The 20,048-nt window shown below is 43.4% G+C and overlaps 1 protein-coding gene across 2 annotated transcripts in view; it reads right to left on the bottom strand.

The window, feature by feature from the left end:
• Nucleotides 1-2,030: 2,030 nt before the first annotated feature.
• The window catches only part of LOC113947740 (cell surface hyaluronidase-like), a 47,479-nt gene continuing 29,461 nt past the window's right edge, over nt 2,031-20,048 (bottom strand). The window contains exons 17-22 of one of the 2 annotated variants that reach the window (XM_027644620.1): nt 11,533-11,709; nt 9,509-9,722; nt 8,639-8,740; nt 6,248-6,408; nt 4,886-4,995; nt 2,031-2,781 (exon numbers count right to left, since the gene is read on the bottom strand). In XM_027644620.1, the coding sequence (XP_027500421.1) occupies nt 2,561-2,781; nt 4,886-4,995; nt 6,248-6,408; nt 8,639-8,740; nt 9,509-9,722; nt 11,533-11,709 (985 nt within the window). In that variant the 3' untranslated portion in view covers nt 2,031-2,560. The remainder of the gene's footprint in view (nt 2,782-4,885; nt 4,996-6,247; nt 6,409-8,638; nt 8,741-9,508; nt 9,723-11,532; nt 11,710-20,048) is intronic. The other variant, XM_027644621.1, reaches the window with a different exon arrangement.

The following is a 20,048-nucleotide window of genomic DNA, read 5'->3' as shown; positions in this document are numbered from 1 at the left end:
AATTTTGGCTTCACTAAAACAAAATCGTTTGCAATTCACATCACTCCACCCATCTGAGACTGACTGACTCCCAGTTTCTCGAGCTTTCAAAGTGCTTAGAATTTCAGCATTTCACTGAATTAAACCCTCATCCACTGCATGAAGTTTTCAAAGCAGCAAAGTGTTGGGAAGCTGAGCCCTGTTTGCTGAGGTTCAGGGTGCACTGACTCTGCTATGCCTGCTGACAGGCAGTGTATAGCCAAGCTCGTGCTTCCAGGGAGTGCCAGACCTAGTGTCTTCCCACTGCAGAAATACTCTGGGAATAACCACAACAGCTGTATACCCTAAATGCCTTAGATGTGTTGAACATGCCTGGATCAGCTGCAAGTCCACGAGGACAGGCACAGTCTGTGCGGACTCCAGCACGCGAGTGGGGATCCTCCCGCTCAGGGAATCTGCAGGAGGAATACGGCAGCTTCCCACAAACACAATGCAACACTTACCCCGCAGCTTCACACACACAGGCTCCTGGTGCATGCCAAGTTAGCAGCAGCCTTTGAAAACATCGTCTTGAATGTCATGTCCCAAGGGTCCCTGGAGGAACTGTACCCTCTGCAGAGCGTCCCTGCTTTGAAGGCTTTTTTCCCTCCCAGGTAAGGAAAGTGTGTGCAGTGGCTGAAGAGGATCACAGCATCCTGAATCCTCTTCAAACTGCTGCTTTTAACTACCCAAATAACTGCATCAGGATGTAAATATTTTTCTTTTTGCTTTTGTGGTACTTCACTGTTTGCATCTGGCTCGCCACGACTCCACGCCTTCCTCTCCAGGACATTTGCCATTTGCTCTCCTTCTGCGGCGGGAGGAGGAATAGAAATTTTTCAGAGGTTTAGGCACATTCCTCTCCTTCCTTCACCAGGCTCTTCCTTTGCCAATTGTTTAGTCTCAGCCTGGGGTTAGAACTCTGCAAAGTTTTATTGAGATCCAGGGTCTGGACATGTCACAGATTATCAAATAAATCTCCAAGAAGCTAAATGCTTGCTCTGTAAGTACTTGTTCCAGTGCTGGGCTTATGCTCACGAGCCAAAAACATCTTGCTTTTCTTCCCCTGTACAGCCTCAGAAATCATAACAATTAGGTACCAATAGGAGCTCAAAAGGACTTCAGGGAGCTCCTTAGAGGGTCAGTCCCAGATGCTCAGGCAATTGTACCAATCCTCATCCCCGTGATGTCCTGTGCATCACGCTTTATCTTACCTTTACTGAGTAGTATCAATGATTTCTTCACACTTTCTAGCAAGCCATGACCTCTCCCCTGGCCAAACCTGAGCTGCACCTCTCCTACCTAGTGTAGGGATGGAGCCACCATCTCCTTCTCTGCCCATAAACCTTTCAGATGTCCTCTCATCCCACGTCCAAGGACCACGGGCAGTTTGTGTCTGGTGGAGTCAAGCATCCCAGCCAAGGCAGTCAATCCCCACTCAGAGCACAATATCAGCTGGCCAGTGTGTGGATGCCAAAGCAACTAACTCACCAGGGAGCAAAAGTCTGGCCAACAAAACATTAACCTTTCCCTGTAGCAACTTGTTTGGCCGTTTCTGAAAATTCCAAAGAAACAACAGGACGTTAATTACAAAGCTGTTACACCTACCTGTTTGAGTAAGCCTTGAGAAGAAGACAGGGATAGTCTGAAATCATCTGCCCCTTCATTGCTGTCACCAAGTAACATCATGTTTAAATCAAAGTGAGTCTGTCACCATTTTGAGGTAACTGTGTGCTGAACTATAGTCCGTGAGATCATCAGTTGTTTCTCACTTTGCATACAAAGCTCTGATTTTGTCTTGACTTCAACCAGCAGCACATAAAAAACCAAAGAGAATTAGCCACTACTGCTGGTGGTGTTTCAGTCCTCAGTGGGAGCAGAAAGTCAATACAAGCATTGCCTGAAAGGAACTCAAGACTTTATCCTAAGCAGCACATACTTCATAGGTCTCTAATTAAATGTTTACATCAGTTGGACAAACATCATTTCACTAGTCATTAGCTTCAGACAGAAACACGTTTATAACTCCTTGTTGCACCCTATGCATTCAGTTCAGTTAGAAGACACTGTTGTAAGATCACTGCACACTGACCAAGCAGATGTTGTTCAGTTCACTTAAGATGCCATGGCAGATGAACACTTGGTTTTTTTTAAAAGTAGACATTAATGGAGCAAAACAGGACTGAAGGGAGAAATTCCCTACCTCTGCTGAAGTTCATCTGTTTCCCTGGATATTGCTAGAATTTCCATACCAAATTCCATTTCCAGTCCCAGTGTTACCAGAAAGCAGGCTCTTGCCTTTAAAACTCACCTTTTGATACCGAATCACACATATAGAAACACTTCTCTCCCCACAGGCTGCTCCTGTTCTGCCCTGAGATGCACTGGTTTTCAAATAAATCTCTACCACAGCGGATGAGAATATATTTATTAGTTATAAAACATACAAGTGAACACCATTGGTTTGGTACAACCTTGTAAGGACAGGAGCAGGTTTTGGTGAGGGTGGTGGGCTCTGCCTGGCTGGTGCTCCCCAGCAGTGCTAACCCCGGGGTGCCACAGCCTTTGCAGGGATGTGCTCTGAGCGGGTCTGAGAAAAAGCAAACCTTAGTGACTTATCAGCATTAGCTGGACATTGATATTCTTTCAGCTTCAAAGGAACATAATGCTGTAGAGAAGCAGCTTTCTGATAACCAGCATGATTAAGGACTTTAATCCAGGAGGGTTTGGCTTGTCCTTTATAACCAAGCATGGCAAAACTCCCTGAAAAACAGACACAAAGAGAGTGACCTTCTGGGTGTGTCAGTTCATTTAGCAGCAGCACAGCATGGACTCCCTCCACACATCATGGAAACGTTTTAGTCCTTCTTTTTTTTCCTTGGATTAATACAACGGAACATTTAGGAGAGAGAAAGGGTGATGAAAGAGGAAATGAGCCTCGCTGAAGCCATAATCTCGCTGCATCACAAATCTGCAGATATTTCAACAGGCTAAACTAGGTACCCAGATGTCAGTTATCAGGAATATTGTTTTACTGTTTATTTTTAAGTAACACTGGTACTTTTTTTCATATTTGACTACCTGAAAATGGTTAGACACTTTGAATCCTTCTTTTATTAGTTTACATCATTTCTTCCTGTTATGCCTAAACTATCCCCCGTGTCGACTCTGCTCTGGTCCTCTGCTGTCCCAAAGTACAAAGGCATTATGTATTCTTCCATTTTAATAATAATGTCTGGTGTTTATATTATGCTTTTCATTGCAAAGACTCCCAAGGCTATTTGCAGCTGGTTGGATCAAGACTATTCCCGTAAACACTTCTAATTTAAATAAGGTTTTGCAAAACCAGGAAACAAGACACTAAATCCTGATCCCGCTGGGGTCAAGAGGGGTTTTTTGCATTATCCCTGGCAGAAGCAATGTGCACTTGGGAGAAATGCTCCAGCCTGCCCTGAAACACAGCCCACCCCCCCAGTGAGGAGCAGTCCTGGAGCTGTGAAGTCAAATAGTGCACATACCTGAACCAGCAGGAGGAAGCTCATGGAGCAGAACATAATTACCCAGACTGGAAATCAGGGCAGACACATGGGTGAACACCCTTGCCCTTAGGAAAAGCAAAACAGGGGTGGCTTGTGAACAGCCAGCAGCAGCTTAGTCCCACTGCCAGCATCCCACCGAGGTGGCAGGGCAAGAACGTGGCCACCAACCAGCATGTCCCCAGGGGGGTGCTGGCCCTGCCTGCTGCTTTTTGTGCCCCAGGAGCAGTCGGGACTGCAGGCTGAACCAAGTGCCCAAACAGCCAAGCGAGTGGCACAGGTGGTTCAAGGGGTCAAGTTTGGCAAAACAAAGAAAAAAAGATCCCTTTTTAATAAAAAAATTCCTTTCAAAAGTATTCAGGGCTTTGATGAAAGAATGGAACAATGAAGTTTCAGGACAGAACCAAAAAAACCCTCAAACTTTTGCTTTTCAAAGGATGAAACAAGAAACAGCTTCTTGGGAATCAAAACAGGCACCGAAGTGAAATCACTGCCTTTCTTGTAAAGACTGGCTGTCCTCCCCTGGAACAGTCATAGCAATGAGCTTTGAAACTTTGACCAGAAATTGATAGAAATTTCAGTAAAGCAATAGGGAAAAAAATCCTCAAACTCCAGAGAAAAAAAACAAACTGGAAATACAGCTAATTTTCCATCTGATCTCTGTGTGAAGTCCTGAAACCTGAATAAAGCTGGCTGGTTGTTTTCTTGTTCTCTTATCACTCACATAATTCGTCCAAACCCGGACTCAATAGCCCCCACTTTTCCAGGAGGAAAGCCAGCATGAATTTCCCGGACCAATGCTATCAATGGATTTCTTGCAGCAATCCAAGGTAAAATTGTAATAAGGACTTTCCCAAACTGTTGATTTCATCTTCCTTCTATCCAAAAAATAAATAGCTCCTATTTCACTGCAAGCTGTTTTCTTTTTCATCAACTTTTCAGGTTATGATATTTTTTCCTCACAAAGTAGTAGAATTCTAGAGATGGAGTCTTCATCAAAAGATTCTCTCTTTTTTTTTTTTTTTTTTGTTAGGAAAACAAGCTCTCTTTAGGATGAGAAATTTGCAGCATGTAACTTCTGATGGGTGAAGTAGGGTGAAACCCCTGAAATAACTATCCTTCTTCTCACTATCCCTAAGCCAAGAGGTTTTTACTAGGTTACACTGGCATATTGTGGTAGGAAATATATTGATAAGCACTGTGTAGATGTATATACATTTTTGATTGGGAAACACCAGAATTACTGGTGTGTTTCCCAACCCAATTAAAAGCAAAACAAATGTGAAAAGCAATAAAATGCAGAAGAAACATAATGGAATAAATATATTTACCTCCCTTATGGAAGACAATAGGCTTTGCTGAACCTAACCTGGTAAAAACAGACATTTCAGAGCTGCCCACCACATCTGTGATACTTCTAGAGCACACAAGAACGAGTGATCTGAAAAGAAGGACAGTAATTACTACATGATTGCAAAATATTGCTTCATTAAGAATCTTCAAGACCTTTAAGCTCCAATTCAGAAAAGTACGTAAGAACATGTACTTTAAGAACATGTTTAAATCCCTTTCAATCACATGTAAGCTTTCACAAGTTTAAGCCTCCATTTAAATGTCCCTAAATTAAACCTGTTCTTCACATGGAATCAAAACAAGAACAAATGACTCTGAGTGTATCCATCCCTTATGGGAGGGGGATACTCAGTTGCTGTGAGACTCAAACCATCTACACCCTGACTCTGATTTTCACTCAGGCTTCAGCCTGCTTTGGTCCTCGGAGGTGTGCTTTCAGCCCCCAGTGAGTTGTACCTGCGGTGAATTACGGGCACAACTGGTTGCATTTAGCTGAATGCCTAGGCTTGCAAAATACTCATCCTACCAGAAAAACAAACCAAATGTACAGACATCACATGGATATATGTCCCTTCATGCACATCTGATACACGTACATACTCATGTGCATAAATACAGATGTCATAACTCAGTGGTGTTTAAATTGTTGGTCATAAACTGCTCAGAAATGTCTTGGACTGAAAGTCTGTTTTCTGGTTATTTGACCTGCTTCTACCAGCAGCCAAGAATTTATGTACCAATCTCTGTTGTTCCGTGTTTATGTGGCAACACATAAAACCAAAAGGAATGTGGGACAGACACAAACAGAGGGGATCCAGACCACTGCCAGGACACACACAAGGTAGGAGAGCCAGCAGGCAGGTAGGTCTAGTCACTGGCTTACCCAAGAAAAGTCCCACTGGAAAATCTGGCACACCTATGATTTTCATCTGCCACAAGAGGCAAAAACAATCAGCAAGAGTAAATAGAAATCGACTTGTTTCCGAAATGGAAAACTGAATCATTGGCTGCCAGGAAATGGCTGGGCACTGGGATGAGTGTGTAGGATTGCAAGTGTCATTGCGAGGACCTTATCTACTCCATAATGGAAAATGAATGGATTATTTAGAAGAAATTGCCAGTTTTCCAGAAAACCTGTTCCTGACTGCTCTCATCTGTACAATCCTGAGAGAGAGATGTTGTTTCTCTTATTGTCTGGCTGATATTTGGGATTTGTACATGTTTAATCTGTGCCAGATTTCTTCAGAGCACAGATTTGGTTATGAAAGTAGGTCGTTTTCCTTTCTTTATCTGTCAGCCACAGGTTGCTACATGAACTGGGCTCTCAGCAGTTTGCTTACCTCTCTTTTATGGATGTTTGAACGTAATCAGTTATTGCACGGGCAGTGTTTTCATTGGCAACTGTGTCCAAATGCCACCTACTCATGACTGCTCCTGAACATGCATCCAGCACCAGGAAGAATATCCCACTGCTATTGAAGAGGAACACTGTGCCATTTGCCTGTAATAAAAAAACAGAGGTAGGTTTTGTGGAGTCAGGTTGGGGAGCCTCAGACTACGATCTTGCTCCTCCATAAGGGAATTGTAAGCAAGGAAAATATCTACACTTTAAAAATACCTACAATTTTAAATGTATCATTAGTGCAGATGAAGTGACTTCAAGGATAGTTGGTCAGTGGCAGGAGGAAGAAAAACCCTTAGTTCTAAAATGGGTACAAAAACATGAGGAATGAGGTCATCAGCATCTTCTGTGGATTAGGAAGATACGTTTGGGAAGTCAAGAATCCTGAGAGTAAAATGCTTAGTTCAGCCTTAATACAATTTCCTTTCATGTGGGGGAAATTACTGTCACTTGGCAAAGTGGATTTGACCACGGAGCAGGGGAGAGGTGCTGAGACAGCAGATGGGGGAATAGAAGTACCACATGCATTTTATTGTTTTCTCTAAAATTTAAATATCAAAACCAAACTATTCCTTCTTGGTAGGGCTGTATCAATGCCTCAAAGAAGCTGTAGCAATGGCTCCTACTCTTCTTCTTTCCTACAGCAAGAGCTCCTTCCCCAAGTTACACTTCCCAAGATGTGCCACAGTATTTACTTTTAGAAAGCAAAAAAACTCTCTGAGGTGCCTGGCACTGGTGCATCCCCCCAACATCCTGAGGGATAACTAATCCTGAGTGAACTCAACCTCCACCAAGGAGAGCAACAGTGTACCAAGGTCAGGCTGAACCCAGGATACACAAGGCTGCAATCCACACAGAATTCCAAAGCCTGCAGGTATCAGGGAGCTCAGATGAATCCCATCAATCTGAGACATGAATGTCTTCAGGAAATATAGGGCCAGACTGAATGAGGGAGCCAAGTGTCCAAAAGTGGCTTCTGCAAGATGTCAGGGGATGCTGAATGCAATAGGGGTTCAAGGGTAAGGGAAACATGAATCTCCAGGCCATGGGTGGCCAGGGGGAAGTGAAGAGGAGCAAAGACAGACTAAATCTTTTGCCTGTCCTGGCTGTCTCATGCTCCTAAGCGTGGGAAGTGTGACAAAGTCTGGGTGCACACGCAGCAGAGAGTAACCACCACTGCAAACAGACCCAACTGTGAGCCTCTGCCAAAGAAACAGCTCTAATGTACGTCCTGTCCCACATCCACCTGCTACAGACCCCCAGAGGAGTCAGCACATGGGCCCCCATGGCCCCACAGGACTGGGAAGGGGCATACCACATCTGGTTAACTCAACCCATAGGGAAGCTTGGGTCAGAAATTTAAAACAATTCTGACCTTTGCACTTCATTCAGCAAAACAAAAACAAAACATGTACTTCTTTATTTCCAAATTCTCTGAAACTTTTTAAGATTTAGGATAAGAATCATCCTTTAGACAGTAATCTTTACCAGTTGCATAGCCCAGCCTTTACTGCAGCTAGGGGTACATGTGTTAGAAATAAAACTTCCTTAGGAAAACAGCACTTTGCATTAAAGCCTAAGAAAAGGTAAAGAAGCTTTGAGGATACTACACCTGCCCATGAGTGCTGCACACACAGAGGTGTCTGTGCTTCACCACAGGTGAGGATGCTGCCTCCAGTAACACCTGCTTGTTAATGGTTTTGAATAAACTTTTGATGATGCAGCCAGTGCACTAGCAAGAAACCTTAGTTGCTCAGACTTCTTAAGGATGCTGTACCAGCTTTGCTTGGCATTTGTTAGCATTAATTATAATTCAGTAGCACACAGGTATGTAAGCCTGGACAGTGTTCTTGCAAGAATGATTCCAATCACCCTTCACTGTCTAGACAGGCATATAAGGCATGTGCAGGGACAACCTGACAGCTCCAAACTGCTTCAGTAGTGAAATATAGTTATTTTTATCTTTTAGTGCAATGCCAGCAGAGAAAATCAGGAAAACAAACTTGTTTTTTCCCCCACATCCTTTGTAAACAATGACTTCTGCTTTTTCCTCCCCCTTCTCTACATTAGAACAGCAGTGTTAATTCTTCTTCTGAGGTGATAAAAGGCCTTTTTTTCCCATAAAAGCTCAAATCCTCATATGAATAGAATAGGAACTCCCAGTGACTTTAATGGAGTTAATTGTAAGGGAGAACAATGCACTTGCCTCTTCCAGGGGAACTTCCCATTTCCTTCTGCCAAGGCTCAGCAAGATTCTGCAGTAGCTTTCCTTGGAGATAAAGTTTTCTCTGTTTAACCACTACTTCAAATGCAGTAAAACACAACATACCTTAATGAATGCAGATGTCAAGTGGCTTTGTGTGTCCGCCCTGCCGAGAGATTGGATCTGGATCCTTATATATTCAACTGAGGGTGTGCTGGTGATGGCAACCTGCAATTACACCAGAGACAGAACCTTAAAAGTTGGCTTGCTAACTGGTTTTCATCAGCAAAATGACACCAGGAATCCATGCTTGTATATACAAGATTGCAAAACTTAGAGTCCTTTGTTCAAATTGTGACCTGATTCACAATTAAGTGCTCATTATTAAGACAACATTTGTCAAAGGATCGTGGGAATGCTGGTTGGAAGAGACCTCTGATGGTGACTCTGCCCCTAAGTAAGTTTAGAAGTTGAGTATGGATATCATATATATTTTGCTTGAATATAAACTCAAGTGCAGGTCTGTAGGAGTCTGAAAGAGTTCTACAGGATTTGGAATGGGATGAATCTACACTAAACAAAGAGAAAAGCTGGCTCTAATTTTTCAGTTATTCCTATTAACCAGAATTAATTCTCAGTTTGAAATACAGCAGCAATGCTGTACTTCTGAATTCAAAACTACTTCAAAATAAGCCCTCCCAAGAGTCCTTTTGTTTAAGTTTAAAAGAAAGAAAGGGGAAAAAAGGTCCCATGAATGTGCATCCACATGCTTCCAGTTGGGCACTTTCTTTGAGGCAATCTTTGAAACACAGTACAGAAAGCTGCAGCAATTCAGAGCAAACCCCTCCCCTTTACATAGGTTACGTGATGCTGGGCAGATTCACATGTGAGAATTCCCTACGGCTTCTCCTTGTTCGCTGTCAGAACAAATTGACCACGCGTGGGTTCACATACATTGCACAACCTCAGAGACTCTTTCATGCATCGTGGTGGTACCTGTGGGGCTCCACATGCCCTGCACAGCCCAGCTGGGTGCTGGGACACGGGGTGCTGGGCAGCCACTGGCCTCTCAGGGAAGGGGTTGGGGTCACAGCTCCAGGAGTCCCCCGGGCTCATGCGCGCCGTGATTTTGATACGTTCACAGCCTTGCTGAGAGCAGTAACTGTGTCCTTCCCGAGCTTCATGGGCTTGCAGGTAAACAAACAGGTACCTACAAATGGGAGCAGAGGCATCAGACACCCCTCATGGGCTTAGGGACAAGCTGAGCAGAGACAGGATCTGCACATCCATTGCCAAGTGGGTCCTGCAAGGATGTGGGTCAAGCTGCCCTCTCATCCTGGTGTGACAAGACCTGCAGCACTTGCAGCCCCCATGCCCAAGCCTTCACCATGCAAGCAGCATGTGGGACAGACCCCCCTCCAGCCCCAAGCACTCCTGCTGCTCCTGGCTATGGTGGCATCCCACCAGAGAAGGAGCAGCAGCTGTGCTTAGGCTGTTGCACAGAAGGAGACAGGTTTGCTTGGAATTATGAGCATTGGCCCTTCAGCTCACTTCATGGCAGAGCTCAGCCCTAGGCATGCATGACAGAAGCTCCAAGGCAGCCAGGTCTTCTGGCCTTTGGAGTTCATTTTTATTTCTGGCTGTTCCAAGCATGTTTTCAATCCTCTCCATGCTACAATTCAAGCTGAAGAAATTACATAAACAGCTCAGTTCAGCTTCAGGATTAAAAAGATACATGAGCTTTGCATGGAATTTTCATTCTCCTTCTTTTAAAACTAAATATTTGTTTCTTTTTGTCTGGAAGAAAGAATGAGTAAGCTTGGTTCCTTTCCAAGGATGTGGGGTTAAAAAAAGAAGGGGAAACATCCCACTCATTATGAAGTAAAGTCTAAAAAACAACAACAGGAAAAGAAAAATGCCAATCCCATAACTTCTGTGCTCTGACAGGCTAAAAAAATCACTGCTGAACTAAACGGGGAACCAAAACGCTGATACTGCCAGAATTTAGCTAGGTTAGACCCATCAATCTGCATGTGCCAGGTCCAGATGGCTGCTGGCAGCTCATGGCCTTTCCCCCACAGATCCACACGTGTGACCATTTTCCCTGCTATTCAGTAGTAAACAACCTGTTTACAGACTTTGGGCAACTTTTTTTTTTTTTTTTTTATTAAGGAGGATTAATTAGCGAATTGATATTTCACAATTCCTGTGATGAGAGAGACCTGGCCATCAGCAAGGAGCCTGGTTAGCAAGGAAGGCTTTCCGGGATTCGATTGCTCATGTGTTATGGTTGAATGAATAAATATATCCTGTCTTATTTTCAAATCTGGCATTTGTGGACTGATTCCTGAAGTAGCTACTTAGTCAGGTGAAGCATCATGGGACTCGTGGTTAAACCACAAAACACTTTTTTTCTCCCTATTTTAGCTGACTGAGAAACACAGTTTCGTAATATGTTTTTTTAACCAAAGGTGTCCTAAAGCCTTTCAAAGATAGTGCAAGATTTATAGAACCATCTTCACGCCTTCCAAATAAGAGATGTGCTGTGGTGCTCTCCTTTTTTCACAAAATCTGATTTTTAGAATGTGATTATTTTAGAAATCTCTCTTCAGGGGAATATGCAGAAGTCAAAACTTCCCAAACTGTCTCAGTGTTGGAGCCACAGCAGTCGCAAAAGGGCTCTTTTTCATGGTCCTTTGGGGTACAACGAGTTCAAACAAATATTTACACTGTGCCCACACCTGGAGTGATCTAAGTAGCAGGGATGCACAAGGTGCTCAGTCCAGCCAAGAAATCAGCCATTCTGTGAGCAGGAATGCAAATCACTGCTTGGATGCAGACATAGACCTGCCCCAGGTACTCCAGCCTGGAAATCCATTTTGACCTGAGATCAGTGAAGAGAGCATGCAAGATGGGCAGACCTGAATCTTAACTATGAGAAAGAAGAAAGGAGGTGCTGGGGCTGGTAAGAGAAAGACCCCAAGGGTTTGCTGCCCACCCAGGGGCACAGCAGGGCTCACCCTGATGCTCTGTCGAAGTAGAAGAGCCGCTCATGAGTTCTGTTGAGAGCAATGGAAGGAGCAGCAAGGTAGTGCTGGACACTGTGCACCGTCCCTGTCCGGCGCTGGTAGATGTCTCCCACCACCTGGAAAACGGTTTCCCTGGGATAGCAGAGGGCAACACGCAGCCAGTCTCCTCTGTTGGCAGAAAGGGCAGGCAGGGGGAAAGGGAAAAAATGCACTTCAGGGCTTGAGCACAAGAGAGATGGTCTGCAGCCAAGAGTACAGTCTTCAGGGGAAAACAAAGAAATGTCCTTTGAGGTTCTCTTTTTCCTTTGAAAAAACACAGCAAATCCTCAAAGCCAAAGAAAATCAGATTTTTTTTGCTTTGTCTGGAAACAACGGCTGCTTATTATGAAGGTCTGATGCAGGGACCCCAGCTGACCTCAGAGGACTTTGAGACAGGTGCCAGGATGGCTTAAAATCAGATATTTTCTCTTCCTTGCCCTGTAAGGCTGAGGTACAACCAGTCACATACCCACTCATGTCTCCTGAGGCAGCCAGGGCTTGTTTCAGTCCATCCGGAGCTGCTGTGGGAGAGGGAACCAGCATCCAGCAGACATTTAACCGGGGGCACAGATTCAGGAATTAGAAAGTAATCTCTGACTTGAACCAGAGCCACGGTCTAAAGAGACCTGCTTCCTCCACTTTACAGCAAAGTTTATTATTATGGTTTCCATTAAAATCTCCCTCTCTGTGGCTCTTTCTGCAATGTCAGTTTAGAGTAACTAAGGGTGAAGTTAAATCACCTTTTAACTCTTGTTTACCCCAATTTCAGCATACACATTTACAAAAAAGATTGGTCCCGTGGCTTTCCTTCATCCTGTGGTTCTGACTGCCACCCTCTTGCAGAGAAAAAACAGCTCCAAATTAGAAACCTTTAGTACAAGACTTAGAATCAAAGATGCAGCTACAGTGTAATTCAGATACTGATGGAAAGGCTCTTCCACAAAAGATCCCAACACTGTTTCCTGTCTGTGAGATGCACTTGTGCTGTGCAAAGCAGAAAACCGCAAGAAGTTTACACTTAAAAAGAAAAACTGAATACCAAGATAATTAGCTTTTTTTCCCTCCTTCCTCCCCTCTGAAGTGGGTCCTGTAACACCAGGACTCCTGAACCAGTACCATAGTTTGCTTTCCTTAGGCCATCAAAGCCATCGAGGATTTAAATGTATTTTTTTAACTTCCTGGTTAAAATGTGAAAATATAAATTTGGCTTAGACAAAGACAAACATCACCTTCATTGTCTGTCTCTCTGCATCCTGCACACCTCAGGAAGTAAAAATTTCTCCAAAGGCTTCCCTGAAGTGACTCGCCACCCATCCCTGACTGCAGAGCAATAAATGGGGGGAAACCACTTCAATTTGGTGAAATCTGGGAATCTTCATGCCTAGACCTCTACTTTGCTTTACACATGGAGAGCAATAAAACAAAGCTATTTCAGCCTTGTTCTGGTTTTTTCATTAAAACAAAACAAAGCTATCTACAGGATGGAAGAGGGGACAGGCTGTTCTAGGATAATAAATCAAAGCCACACAAAGACCCATCAGCTTAAGCCAGATACTGCCCTCTAGATTTTAACCAACTCCAGCTGTGTCATAACACAGGACAGCTTGAAAACGGATATATTTTCAGATGATCTGGTCTCTGACTAGAGGAAATGAAAGAAATGTACCAAAGCCATATTTGTGTAGTATTTTTAGGATGGAGTCCCAAGACATTTGGTTGTTTCATAAGGGTGATTTGCATTGTGTTAGCACATTTCATCCCCTGAAGTCACTATCACAAAAAGAGCTGGTCACTCCCCCAGATGCTGGGATCCAGCTTTGGTGCTGTACTACACTGATTACCACCTCCCCAGGGAATGAGAAAGGCATTAGAAAAGGAAACTGGAGGGTGAAAGGGGAAAAAAAAGGCATGAAAAATCTACAGCTGTGACTATCTTGAGTTGCCGGGGCATTTGGGAATAGGAGTGCCACAGTCTGGTGTGCACGTGAGCAGGCTGAGTGAAGTACTGAAATAAATTACACCAGGACTGAAAAGATCAAATGAAAAGCACCTACTTTGGAATTTGTGGAGGAAGAGATGGAAATTAGTACATTCCCACAACAGAGGGCTTGGGAGGAGATGTGAGAAGGGAAGGCATTAGAAGTTATCCTCTATGTAAATATAGGAAGGAATAAGGTGGTTATTTTCTCTTTAATTTAGCCGTATTATAACAGCTTCCTATTTAGTTCTGCACTTCAGACTGTTTCTTCAGCTTGTACAAAACCCACCATAAAGCCTCCAAAATACCTGGCTGTGTGGCTGAGCTGGGCTCCAGCACCTCCAGGAAATCAAAGCAAGAGATATCAGCATAGCTGCTGTCCCTGTGCATAGCACAGTCCCTGTGACTCTGCCTTTGGGCTGGGCACTGGATGGGGGTTAGATGGCATTGCCAAAACTGAGGGAGGAATGCAGCCTCAGGCAAAGCAGTAATCAGGCATGAGACATCCTGGACATTGAGTCCAAAGTAAAACAGATGTGTGTGTATCTTCCTCAGCCACTGCACTGACTACAAGGCCCTCCTGGAAACATTCCTCTTTTTCGGGGTGGTCAATAACTGTGGGTTCTGTTTTATTTCTCTACTTCAATCTCTATATTCTATATTATTTACCAGTTGCTACTCTGGGGGGAATATTTGTAGGTAGAATAAGAAAAATTTGAACCAGCCTAAATATGTTGTAGGTAAGTCCTGGTTTTGCTGCTCTCAGTACCAGCACATGAGCTGACAATGTCACAGGTGCCCAGAGGCTTGGGGACACACACGCTGGCAGGGAATGAAAACACTGAATTCATAGTAGATCCCAAATTATGAATTCAAAGTAATTTCTGCCTGAAGGCTGGGGGAACGTGTGTAGCTTTAGGTGCTCTTGTGCTTAAAGACCAGCACAAACAAAGGGGGAAATCTCACTTGAAAATACAAGGATAGTCAGACTTGATGAACAAAATGCCAATGTAGCAATACAGAGGAGTCTTTTTTTTTTTTTTGAGTCTTCAACTTTCATTCTAGGAATTTCTTGTAAGAGAAACAAATTGAAATATTCTCAGGTAGAAAGTCTGACTTTCCAGTTCAAATGAAGGTCATACTAATATGTGTAGAAAATTAACTTGAGCTATTTAGGATATTTGCACCCCAAAGCTAAGTGATTGTGTCCTCAAGTTTTTCTAGTGAAAAAGTTAATTTCATTTTATAAATAAGTAAAATTCTTCTTTCTTTTTTTATTCTTGTTCTTAATCAGGCCAACATTTTTCTTTGTGTTTTTGAAAAAAAAAAACCAAAAATAAAATTGGCATTTGAAGGAGAAAAACTAAATATACACTAGGAAAAAGACCTTAGTAAGTCCTAACAGTTTCAAAGATTACTTTTTTTGAGAATCTGCCGACACCAGCATGTATAAAACCTGACACTTCTGCCCCTCTGTCACTGTCATTCAACAATCCCCACAGTGCACTTCATGCATTTTTACCAATGTCTTTAGCCTGCTTATTTTCTTTTGGAAATGGCTCTTTTTTCACCAGGATATTGGCATTTGCAGTTCTGGCTCTTTCAGGTGAAGCAAAAACATCAGATAAAGTGCTAAAAAAGTATTCTTATGTTTTGGCAATGAGCAGGCTTCCTGGGATAAGCAAAAGCATAAAAAGGACAAGGGAAAGGCAAAAAAGCAGGCAAGAGGTTTCCTGTTCTTGGACATGTGGTAGATACAGATCTCCACGTACACACACACATACCTCATTTACAACCCTCAGAACGTCCCCCCAGTTCAACCCCAAACTCTCAAAAGCAAAGACACTCAGAGAAACATGATCAAACAGGCAAATGAGGGGAGACCTTTGTCAGTGGTGGGATATAAAGTGAGTCATGTAACTTGGAGATGAGATTTGGCTGGAGCAAACACAGAAAAAGTGCATGTCTGCGGCTCTTACTGCCTGTGAGAGGATAAATAACACTTGTTCAACACTGTGAGCAATTCACAATATTGACTGCCCTGGATGGAGTGTGAGTCCTGGGCAAATGGGTATCATCTAGTGCCGGCATTTCTGGTTATGCTGGATGTCAATCCTGGCTGCATTTTAGCAAAGGGAATCTCTAAGCTGATGGATATTATTCTAGAAAACAGTCCCACCATGGTGTGTCACGTAGCTGATGACCATGGAAGTGCAAGGTCCAAATCCTGATCTCACTGATGAAAATCTGGGGTAAGCTAATGAGGGAATGCCATAGAGTACAACTAAAAATTGCACTTTTTTTTCCTTGGGTTTGAAAAAACAAGAGAGTTCTATCCAATGAGTTGGTCTCCCCCAGCTGTTATTACTCCTATTTAAAAACAACCCCTCTGATATTTTGGTCAACATCTACGTGAGCTGAACTTTCAAAGGGAGTGAGAGAACTGGGAATTTAGAACTTCCCTGTTCATAATATGGGAACAAAGCAGAAATCCCCACGTACTCCTTTGGTAAGTTTGTCTCTCACAGGCTGAATTTTAAACTTCAAAGGGAAAAAAAAAGCATAGCCAGCATTGAGCCTCCAACCCATCCCAAGAATAAATCAGAGGAGGTCAATGCTCCTTGCTCTCAGTCAGGACACAGCTGTTTTTTCCCTCAAAACATTTCTCCCAACCTCAGCTTCTCTTCAAGTCAAGTCCGTTAAACACGCCCCAAACCCCCTGCAATGACAAACATGGCTATTGGGTAAACATCCAGCCAATTTTTTCAGGGCCTTGTTGTTAAGGATAGACTCTTCTGAAGGACTGTTGCGGGGATAGTAACAAGTTAGGTATGTGTTTAGCTAACTAGATTTGTGTGTATTGGGATTTAAATGCCTTTCCTAAATGTTGCTGTTTAGGAAATGCCATTAAAAATATCATATCTTAATGTAAATTAAAACTTTTTGTTTTATCCACATCTCCTTGGGCAAAAAGAATGATTTTTGCTTTTGTGAAGCTCAACAAATTACAGGAGGGGTCCTGCCCTGAGGTACAGTTCTGCTGATCCTCATGAAACCAGGGTCTGACTCAGACAGCATTTGGCTTGCAGACAAATGTATTCAAGCAAAAATAAAAACTTCCTGCATTTAAATACAGTACATAATCTTTTCATCTTTTTTTCCCCACTCTGCATGTTTTCATGGAAGAATCACACCCCAATTCAATTTCTATCTTTTTAATGTCTTCCCAAGTACTCTATCTCTGCATCCTTTGTATTTTCACTGCTGTGCCTTGGATACACATCAGGTCAGGAGAGGCTCCTTCAGGACCCCCAAGCCCCAATCCATGCGCAATGAAAAAGGTGAAAATGAGGAAAAACCCTCAGGTTTCCAATGCTGGGTTTCAAAGGGACAAGCAGCCTGGTTTGCCACAGCCATCTGAGGACTGTCTGATGCTCAGATTGCTCTAATTCATGCTGTGAAATGATCAGCTCAGGAAGGACATGTCTCCCTGTTAATCCCGGCTGCAGAGGACAGAGGGCAGCAAGGGAGCAGGTGGGGACGCAAAGGCTTTGGGGGCTTTAGCATCGCTGGAACATGGCAACATCAGCACTCACTCCTGCCCAAGTCTACTAAATGGTGCAATCTGCAACCTGGTGTTCTGGCAAATGTTTTAGCTTCTTTACAATTAAAAAAAAAATACCCTGTGGCTTTCATCCACGGGTTGATCTGTGGATAATTTAGGAGATTTAAATAGACAGAAGGGAATTTAAATATATCTGCTGACTTCTGTGTTGTGTGGATGATTAACTCTGAATTATAGATGTTATCAGGAGGGGCAGGCTACGAAACCCAAGTAGCACTTTACTTATTATTATTGGAAATAGTGCTAGTGTTACTTCTATTCCATCCAGATCTGGGGGATGCAGGTCAGAACTCATGCACGTACAAGAACAAGAAAGCATTCACAGCCTTAAACAGTTAGCTCCACTTTGAAATACCAGTTATGCCTTCCTGTGCATTTATCAATCTGGGAAGCAAGAGGAAAAGCTCATTTCAAGCTAATCTGAAAAAGAAACAATTTAGGAAATATCCCTAAACTGGGCAAGACTGCCACGAGCACATTCTAGCCTTGTCTTGTTATCTTTGTTTTTCTCCAGACCTTATCACCACTAAGGAATTTAATCACAAAAATGACAAGTAGCTGAAAGTATGAATCAGACTGGCATTGAATAATAAGCCATAGGAAAAAAAACCTACCTACACAACCTTGGCAAATACAAACATAATGAGTCCCCCGGAGTCTCAGTGCAGAGTTGGGCTGTGTAAGTTTCCTTGCACTGAAATCTCCACCTTTGGAGGCTTTGTACCACTCAAGGTCGAAAGGGTACAGTATTTTTAATGAAAAATTTAGACACAAGCTCATTCTGGGCTCTTGAATTTTCAGACAATTAAGATTATTCACTGGTGAATAAGATAACAAGCCCAAGCACAGGTCTTCAGCCTAGCAAATAGAGGAGTTGAGCAGTGAACCTGTGCCCATCCCTGCACAAACACCGCAGCAGGGGAAAGGCTGAACACATGCCTGGGCACACACATGGATATCTGCCCTTTTGCTTGTTGTTGAAAAGAAATTTGGGCTTTCCCTACCTTTTTTATTTTTTAATTTAATTTTTTTTTAAGACTCTCATAAAGATTGAACTCCTGCATCAAGGCACCAAAGAACACCAATATGATGAGCCTCACTGTGCCCCTCCAGACAAAGCTCAGAGGGTACCTATGGAGAGAGCCTGAGAAATCCTGCTCAGCACCGTCCTTGGAGCCAGCATCTGGCAGGAGAGGGGCAGTCCAAAGAAAAGCCCCCTCTTGCAAGACTTTGGCAATCCACCTACAAAACCCACCCTCTTTATACTATTAACTGCTCGCATTTCCCTGAATTCTCCCTGTCAAACCATGACAGAGAGCCCTAACAAGGGAAAACCCTTCCCTCTGAGCCTTAGCAGACCAAGTATAGAGGTATTTCTCTATCCTCAGTAAAAGCAAGGAATGCTTAATCTAGCTGCCACTGCTTTCTGGCCACTCCAACAACACAACGTATTACACTATACTTCAGATATGTGTTTTGAGGAGATTTCATTCTTATCTTTAGATGTGCTGATAGCACAAAGAAGCCTGGCTGACTTATGGAACAGCCCTGTGCCTTTGATAATAGTATTTGCCTTCGCTTCTTCTGTGATTAGAAAATTTACACAGACACAAAGCCCGAGTCATTAAATTGAAGGACTTCATGTCTGACTTTGATTAATATATGAAGTGACAATCTTTGTACTGTTCTCCAGCTCCTGAAAGGCACTTACTTGCAACCAAATTATGTCTTCCATCCTCTTCTCCTGACTTACCAGCCTCTCCCCGTCTTATAACAAGTTTAATGTTCTCTGTGGACCTTTGTTCTTCAGGATAATAATTTTGAGGAAAGACCTTAACTCAGTCTTACAGACAACTCTCATACTTCTGTGAAGCAGCAAAAAACTCCAAAAAACCAAAAACAACAAATGGAAAAATACAAACAGCTCTGAGGGGGCAGAGAAGGTGAAAACCACTCCAACAAAGAGACAAAACCCATGGAGAAGTGGTCTGAGGGTTCATGAAGATTTTGTACACACTTTCTGCCCTGAAAAACACCCTCAACAGAGCTGGGCTGATTCTGGAGTACACTTCATTCCTACTCATTAAAATTCCAGCCTGTGCTCTCCCTCTGTTCACTCGCCAGAACATTTAGAAGTTATTTGTCTTGCACTGCCTCTTTCCAGAAGCATCAATACCCATCCATGTTCTCATCCTCACAGGGAGACTCCCAGTCATTAGACAGACAACCCTGTCCATAGCATAAACAGGCATTTCTGCTGAGCCAGCAATGTTCCCCAGCAGCCTGAAAACAGAGCCTGTGGGTCTCCACCATGGCTTTATGTTTGCCCATCAAGCCAAGGAGAGAAACAGCTACCCTGACAAATGCAAACCAGTCCATCCCTCCCTGGGAGCGATGTTGGCGGGCACCAAAAGGCCCTTTGTGCCACAGGGCAGTGAGTGGAGACACAGCAATTCTGTTGGTTTAGCCACATATTTTGATGGAAGCGAAGAATCTGAAGCGAAGAAATTACTCTAAACATGGTTTGAATCAGTGCAAGGAAGACACAAGTACTGCAGCAAGATAGAAAGAAAGAGGTTAGAAAGCACAAGAAAAAGATCTGCTGGGTGACTGCTCTAGGTGGTGTCCTCCTCTGCTGAGTAAATCCACCCAAGCCGTGCCTCTGAACTCACTGGACAAGATTTGCAGCTCACAGCTGCCAATTTCAGCTGAGTCATGTGAATTCATCCCCACCAGCTCCTGCCCACCCCAGGAATCTGGGCGTTCCAGTCTTCCAACAGACTGGCATGACTTCCATTGGGTCTTTCTACAGTGGCTCACGGGCAGGAAAAGTGTTAATCATGCAAGTATTCAACGTTAGTGCTG

This window comes from Corapipo altera, unplaced genomic scaffold, assembly GCF_003945725.1.
Source record: "Corapipo altera isolate COAL_440 unplaced genomic scaffold, ASM394572v1 50, whole genome shotgun sequence".
NCBI lineage: Eukaryota > Metazoa > Chordata > Aves > Passeriformes > Pipridae > Corapipo > Corapipo altera.
This window is presented reverse-complemented; position numbering and strand designations above follow the sequence as displayed.